General features: G+C 43.2%; 1 protein-coding gene across 2 annotated transcripts in view; it reads right to left on the bottom strand.

Annotated features, from left to right (window-relative positions):
• The window catches only part of FBXO10 (F-box protein 10), a 33,109-nt gene extending 24,938 nt beyond the window's left edge, over positions 1-8,171 (bottom strand). The window contains exon 1 of one of the 2 annotated variants that reach the window (XM_014531507.1): positions 8,148-8,171. Coding sequence is in view for 1 of the 2 variants with exons in the window: in XM_005883929.2 (XP_005883991.1) it covers positions 5,403-5,477 (75 nt within the window). In the remaining variant the exon portion in view is untranslated. Of the gene's footprint in view, positions 1-5,402; positions 5,836-8,147 lie in introns of those variants that run through there. The other variant, XM_005883929.2, reaches the window with a different exon arrangement.
• Positions 8,172-8,235: the final 64 nt, after the last annotated feature.

The raw sequence follows: 8,235 nt of genomic DNA, 5'->3' as shown, positions 1-8,235 counted from the left end.
AGACTCTGAGGGATGGCTGAGAATGGGGCCAGAGGCGGGAGGACAGGGGAAGGCAGACCGAGGAATGAGTGCCAGCAAAAGCCCCGAGGTAGGAAACATCCAGCCGGGGTTAGGACAGAGTAAGAGACTCCGTCTGGCTGCAGCTCCCAACGTCTGACAGGGTCAGGGAGAAAGGTCAGCTGGATCAGTTCACAGAGCTTCATTAATTTGGGGGGCAGTGGGGAGCTGCACCAAAGCCCTACCCCATGCTGAAATGACTCAGACAAAGGGACCCAACAGGCTTCTAGTCTGGGCTCTGCCTCTCCCTCAGGGGCAATCTTGAGGGCAGGAGCCTTAATTCTGTTTTCATATCCCATGTTTGTGTAATGACGAAAATGCACTTACTTCCTACCTAGGGAGGCCATGTCCGTGTCAAAGTGGCAGGAATTTTGCTTTTAATAAAAAAAGTAAGCAAGGGATAAAAAGTATCCAGGGCAGCTCAGAACTCTACTTAGTCCAGACAAAGGGATAAAAAGCTATTTTCTGCCCTAACCGGTTTGGCTCAGTGGATAGAGCATCGGCCTGCGGACTGAAAGGTCCCAGGTTCGATTCCGGTCAAGGGCATGTACCTATCGATGTTTCTCTCTCATCGATGTTTCTAACTCTCTATCCCTCTCCCTTCCTCTCTGTAAAAAATCAATGAAATATATTTAAAAAAAAAAAAAGACAGCGCTGGTAATTTAAAAAAAAAAGAAAGATATTTTCTCCCCACATCACCGGTCATACAAAGCTTCCCTCTCCCTTCCTCTCTGTAAAAAATAAAAAAAAAAAGCGCTGGTAATTTAAAAAAAAAAAAAGATATTTTCTCCCCACATCACCGGGCATACAAAGCTCCAGGGCAAATAACTACAAACTGTATTAACTAAGCAACTGTAATGGTAATGATTTTAGATCTTTCTTCAAATCAAAATAAATCTCCCTAAAGTTTTGTGCGTCTTCGCTTGAAAATACACAGAGTACAAGACTGTGAACCACGAAAGAGCCCTGTATACATACATACCTACACACATACACACACTATTGGAAACGAGACAACTTAAAACTCTGAAGATGACAAAAATCTCAGCTGGGCTTTTCATCATTTCTTCAAGCCTTAGCTCCCTTCAGCTGTTTCTTATTTTCAGCTTTGAAACCTGAAGACATGGACCAGAACACTGTTGCACATATGGTGCTTTCCGAGTGTGGCTGGAGCCATGAGGGCCCTCTCTCTCTCTCCCTCCTTCAACGCACTGCTCGTCCCCTGGGGTTCACCTAGGAGAGCACACTGGGTTGGGAATCCCAAGACCCGAGATTTCGTCCTGATTTAACGCTGCCCCTCGAGGGGGCAGTGACTGTGTGATGTGGACTCATTAAGTACCAGGTACTTTTCATGTCATCTCAATGAGCACATAAACGACAACCCCAGTGGTCGTGGACTTATCCCCAATTCCAGGAGTAAACAGTTCCTCCCATTTTTTGTTCCGTTAGTCAGCAGCACAGCGGAGGTTCCTAACCCAGAGTGAGCCCACAGCCCCTGCACAGGTCCCTGGAGAGCCTAGAAATTGCCTGTTGTTGGGTCTGACGTCCATCTCTGGTCCAGTAAGTTCTGACTACTAGCCGGTAGGGATAGAGCAAGATTTCATGTAGAAAACATGACCGTCTGGGGCTTTCCCCGGCATGAACAGGAGTTGTGGGTGTAGAAGTTTCTCTTAAAAAGGACTATGGGACTAGCAAGCGCCATGGCTGTTATGCTGAGTAAACCTCCACATGCTCGAGGACCCCTCCACATGCTAGAGAGCCCCTCCACTCGCTCCCTCACCTCTGCTGCTGTGAACCACCTCCCATGTTCTCAGCCAACAAAGCCAAAGTGCCCAGTGGTTGGTGGGCAAAGGAACTGTTCAAACAGACCCTTCCTTCCCTTTCGGTGGGCTCATGAACATGTGATGTCCTCCTCTGTTTTTCTTGTACCTGATTAACTAAGTTCATTCCAATGACGACCTCTCTAGCCCTCTTCTTCCTTTGCCTCACTCTTCCAATCATTATTGCAGTGGACTGTGGGAGCTTTAACTTTTGTCTGCCCAGCACAACTTCCCTCTCTGGTTCCTTAGAGGACCTCCGCCCCCATTCCATTTAGTCCTGACGGTCATTCATAGGGCCTCAGGCCTCTAGCACACAGGATGGATACTTGACCCAAAGTAGACAATCAGAACATCCCATTCCCTTTGCCAGGATGGGAGCAACTCAGAAGAGTTCATTTGAGGAATGAAGCCAAGTTAAGACAAGCAAGGTTGGGCAACTGGGAGAGATGGAGACGCACACACACAGAGCCCTAAAAATATTTTTTGAGCCCCTGGATTTAGCTCTGCAGTTCAATAAGCCAACAGACTTTCTTTTTAAAGTTAAGAGTCCGAGCTCATTACCTGCAACCAAGAGTCCTGACAAATGTACATAGTTTTCTCAAGTAAATTCTTTGCTCTCTGACTTTTTCCTCCCTCATCACATTTGTTCCATCTGTTGGTCCTTAAATGACTGTAATCAAAGCTGATGCAGGGCACTACAACTAGTCTACCACTAAGTAGGAAGTGGACAAATGGGATTCAAGTGGTCTAAGGTCCCTGTACAGTCAAAAGAAGAGTGGGGCTATTTATCACTTCTACTTTTATCAACTTTGGTTAAAATAAAATTTCAGGGACAACCATTAAGAGATAGTGCATAACACCCAAACTAGTAAAAAGGAAAACACCTGAATGATTAAAACCCCCCCAAAAGGAAAGAAAGCTAAAATGAAATGAGGAACTGGCAGGATAAACACATTGAAAGCATAAAATATGAAGGCATTTAAACCTAAATACATCAGTGGTTATATTAACTAAACAGGGACTAAATGGTCCAGTTAAGAGACAACGACAGGCTATAAAAAACAAAAATCAAATTATATGCTGTTTATAAAAGACATGTCTGAAACATAGACACAGAAAGGATGAAACTAAAAAGGTGGAAGAAGATATAACGCGCATAGATTAACAACAACAGAAAGATGGGATAGTTATATCAGATAAAATAGAGTTTAAGGCAAAAAAAATTCACCAAGAAAGTATAACAACTTTAAAATAGTATGCACTTGATAATAGGGCCAAAGATATAAAGCAAAAAATAGAAGGTGAAATAGACAAATTCATAGTCATAGTTAAATATTTTAACACAGTTCTCTCTATAGTAGCTAGAATAAGCCAAAAAACAATCACTAAGGATAAAGATTTGAATATAATTAATAAACTTAATCTAATGGCATTATATACAACACTGAATCTAATAACTGTAGAATACATATCACTTTTGAGCACATATCTACACTAATAAAAGAGAAACATGGTAATTAGCGTAGGACCGTTACCCTTCCCATTGGCTAATCAGCATATCAAGGCAAAAAAAATTCACCAAGAAAGTATAACAACTTTAAAATAGTATGCACTTGATAATAGGGCCAAAGATATAAAGCAAAAAATAAAAGGTGAAATAGACAAATTCATAGTCATAGTTAAATATTTTAACACAGTTCTCTCTATAGTAGCTAGAATAAGCCAAAAAACAATCACTAAGGATAAAGATTTGAATATAATTAATAAACTTAATCTAATGGCATTATATACAACACTGAATCTAATAACTGTAGAATACATATCACTTTTGAGCACATATCCTATATAATAAAAGGCTAACATGCAAATTGTCCCCACCGGCGGAAGTTTGACCGACCAAGAGTTAGACGTGCGCTGACCACCAGGGGGCAGCGGTGGCAGGCACCCAAGGGGAAGGGAGGCCCCAGCCAGCAGCCGGTAGCCACTAGGGACCCTGCCCACGCACAATTTTCGTGCACTGGGCCCCTAGTTAACCAATAAAAAAGTGCATCAGTAGTAACCAAGGAAAGAAAATTAAAACCACAAGAGATATCATTACATACCAAGAATAGTTAAAAAATGTAAAATTGACAATACCAACTATTTGCAAGGAGGTGAAGCAACTGAAACTCTCATATACTACTGGCCAGAAAGTAAATTGGTACAATCGCTTAGAAAACTGGCATTACCTGGCAAAGCAATTGCACTCTGACATAATAACCTAAAGAAATCTGTTCACATACACAACAGAAAATGTCTAAGGATGTTGTTGTTGGCACTGTTCTTGATAGAAGCAACACAGGTGTCCATCAACTACAGGATACATTGTGACATATTCATATCATGAAACACTGTTGGCAATAAAAATAAATGTGTTCATCAAATGGATGCAACTCACACACAAGCTGAGCAAAAGAAGCAAACCCAAAATGCACACAATATGATTCTATGTGTACAAACTTTGAAAAGTAGTGAAAATAAACTATATCGTTTAGGGGTGTAAATATAGGTGACAAAAATACAAAGAAAAGTCAAGATAGTTGCTTCTTCTGGAGAGGACGCTATGACTTAGAAGGGGGTGCTACTGAGTATTGGCAATATTCCATTTCTTGACATGGGCGGTGGTTACAGGTATATTTTCCTTAGAATTGTTAAACTATACATTTGTGGGGGTTTTCCTGCAGGCATTCTTGTTATATCTCATATTTTTATTTTTTAAAAAATATTTTTATTGATTTCAGAGAGGAAACATCAATGATGAAAGAGAATCATTGATCAGCTGCCTCCTGCACATCCCCAGCTCGCAACCTGGGCATGTGCCCTGACTGGGACTCGAACCATGACCTCCTTGTTCGTAGGTCGATGCTCAACCACTGAGTCACACCATATTTTTAAAAGTTTAAAACAAAGACAATGAAATAAACATACAAATTATTGTTTGATTCTTATAAAAGTTGAGGGAACTGAAAATCCTTCATTTTTAAGTTAAAACCTTGTCCCCCAAATATCTAACAGGGTGTGTGCAAACAAAGCAAGTAAATTTTCAAGAATGCCTACTTCTCTTAGGACTATAGGTGGAGACACACAGTCTCTTGGGAGCAGATCTATGCTTTGCCAAGTCATAAGAGGATCCTTCTTACATATGAAAAGCAAGGTGAGTAGGCACCCAAAGTTCTAGGGGAGTTGTCTTGTTGAAGGCTGCCTGCCATTCCTGAGAATCCTTCGTAGGCAGAATTCAGGAGAGGAAATAAAACCCACCTGCCAAAAAATGTCTTGGATCAGGCTTAGGAAGAAAAAGGATTAAGCCTCCAAACCCTGATACAAGGTTTGAAAATGGTGTGACCCTGAGGGCACCTCTATGCCTCCAAAGAGAACTCACCAGGAGACTGGGAGCCCAGCCTGGTGACAGGCTCAACGCACAGCCCAGAGTGCAGTGCTTTGGGGAGAATGGCTAAGCACATGAGCATAAGCTGAAAAAGCTCTAACCTTGGAATCCAAGCCTGGGATCAAGCTGGCAGGAACCTGGTCCAACAAGGGTGTTGAACAGCAGTGACCACACATCCCTGGACCGTGCAGGACAGCTCTTCCAGAGTGATACCATGTAGCTGTGTCAGAAATAACAAGGTGGGTGGGCTGCTCAAGACTCTACAGTTCTCCCTCCTTTGCGGAATGGAAGTAAGATTGACTTCTTTGCACTGCTTAAGCCCCCAGGGGGCTTGGAAATGGGAGACATTGGGATTACTAATCAGGGCATTACAGGACTTGGAAGATTACTTGGAAAAATAAAGAAACCCAGTGACTGCATTACAACACAACTGGTGAAATGGGGCACACAGATAATGAGAGAAATTAGCAGTCTTTTCAAACAAAGCCTGTGATAGGTGACTTAAGAGAAGGTTCATTCATTCAGACAAAGCGAAAGGAAAAAATGCTTCTTGTAGTACCATCATCACTATGCAACTGAGACAAGGAAAAGGAACTTGTTTGTTTTACATCTTCCTTGAAAAGCCTCTCAGCATGTGATGTCCAGGACACTACCCTCTACACCTATCAGAGTCCCACTGATTTGCCCCTTGCATTTCCCCCAAAGGCTCTGAGGTCCCTAAGCCAGGATAGATAGATATAGTTTTCATCTTCACCTGAGGACATGTTCATTGATTTTTAGAGAGGGGAAGGAGAGAGAAACATCGATGTGAGAGAGTAACATAGATCGGTTGCCTCCTGCATTTGCCTCGACCAGGACTGAGGATCGAACCCTCAGCCTAGGTATGTGCCCTGACGGAGAATTGAACCCAACATTTCGGTGTATGGGACCACATTCCAACCAACTGCTACACCAGCCAGGATGGGTCTATGTATTTTTTTTAATCTTTATTTGTACTTATTCCCACTCCTCATGATCCTGCCACCCATGCATGTTAAAGAAGGAAGGAGGGAGGGATACAGAAATGGATAGTTTTGCAACTGAAAATAAAAATACAGATCTACCACCAGAAAACAGAAACCCACAGTGAACAGGGGACTGCTTGACCACGTTATTGGTTAACAGCTACTTGTGCTATCATAAAAATACAATTCATCCAATAACCATGGAAACCAAAATGAAGGCACTATGGTGAGGGTGGCGCATTTCAGAAGTCTAAAAACAATTAGAGGCCCGAAACCAGAAAGACAAAGAAATCCAACTACTCCAAGCCAGAAAGAAATCCTTTCCTAAAAGCCCTGAAAAAGCAGCCTTTTCTCCAGTGTCTAACATCTCACCAGGCTTCAACAAGGGCTCTGGGGCTGCTGGGACGGATCATGAAGTAATTTAGGCCTCTCTATGTGCTTCTGTCCCTTGGGGCCAGCTGCTATGAGGCAAGCTCGCTGGGAGCTGAAACTTACTGTTATTATAAAATGTACTGAGCCCTAACCAGTTTGGCTCAGTGGATAGAGCGTCAGCCTGCGGACTCAAGGGTCCCAGGTTCGATTCAGGTCAAGGGCATGTACCTTGGTTGTGGGCACATCCCCAGTAGGGGGTGTGCAGGAGACAGCTGATCGATGTTTCTCTCTCATCAATGTTTCTAACTCCCTATCCCTCTCCCTTCCTCTCTGTAAAAAATCAATAAAATATATTTTAAAAAAATATAAAATGTACTGAGAACCAGCAGAGAAATAGTACATATATATTATATTCTCCTGCTCCTAGGTGTACAAGCACACAGGAGATGCTCCAAAAATACTTACTGAATAAATGAAAAAATTGGTTAGAACTCAGGGAAAGCACAGTGTCTGGTAAACAGTGTATGTTCTTTCCACCATGCAATGCCAACATTCTGTCGGTTCCTGAGAGAATCAAAGTCCCATTCTCTTTGTGGGTCCGGCCTCTGCATTTGCAAAAGGGGACAGCTGGATTCGATGGTTTCCTAGGCACCTTCCAGCTCTGACAGTCAATCACTGGACTGTGTGCTTTTTTTGGTGGTAGCACAGGCCTGGCACTTCACTCCCCACTCAGAGGGAATCTGATACCCATCTGCTCCAGCACATTAATGTTCCCATCCTGCCTGACTCATTTGATAGGAACAACAGGTTCGCATGCCAATCGTTTTAAATGAGAACCACAGGGGCCCAGAAAGAGAAAAGGGGAAAGGATCTCCCTCGGATCCTTTCTTAGGAAAACAAAACAGTACTCTTTTAAGGACTAAACATATAGAAACTGACACGTGAGTATTCTAAACACCCCTCACGTGAAGCTTAGTTACTTAAAAAACTTTTATTAATAGCACTTTCTTTGAGCACTTCTGTGCCTGACACTTCGCTAAGCTCTTTGAAACTGAATCCTTATAGCAACCTTTAAACTAAGTATTATTATTATCTGCTTTGAACAAAGGAGGGTTCTCTATGGCTCAAGGTCACACAGCTAGTAAGTGGCAGAACTAGAACTTGAACCCGGGTCTAACTACCATCAGAGTTCTGACTCTTCAAATGGTTTTTCCTTCTTCACTGCAGTCCTGTGAGGGAGGCCGAGCAGAGATCATCACCTTTGCTTTAAAGGTGGAGAAACCGAGTCTCAAAGAGGCTTGCGATTTGCACAAAATACAGGAGACCCTGAGTACGGTGCTCGGCCCAGACACTCGCTCCTGCAGTCCTAGGTGTGGGCTCTTCCCGTCCTAAGAGCCTGCTTCACCCTCTTCCACTTCACTTCCACACTCGCAACACCTGAGGGCCGAAGGCAACCGCGGAGATCGGTACCTTCCCGGCGCGGTCGCTTACAGGAGGGGAAACCAAGGCACAGCTCTACCTCCGCGCGCGGAGCCTGCGGAGCGCAGGAGCAAGGGCA

This window comes from Myotis brandtii, unplaced genomic scaffold (assembly GCF_000412655.1).
Source record: "Myotis brandtii unplaced genomic scaffold, ASM41265v1 scaffold806, whole genome shotgun sequence".
Taxonomy (NCBI): Eukaryota; Metazoa; Chordata; class Mammalia; order Chiroptera; family Vespertilionidae; genus Myotis; species Myotis brandtii.
This window is presented reverse-complemented; position numbering and strand designations above follow the sequence as displayed.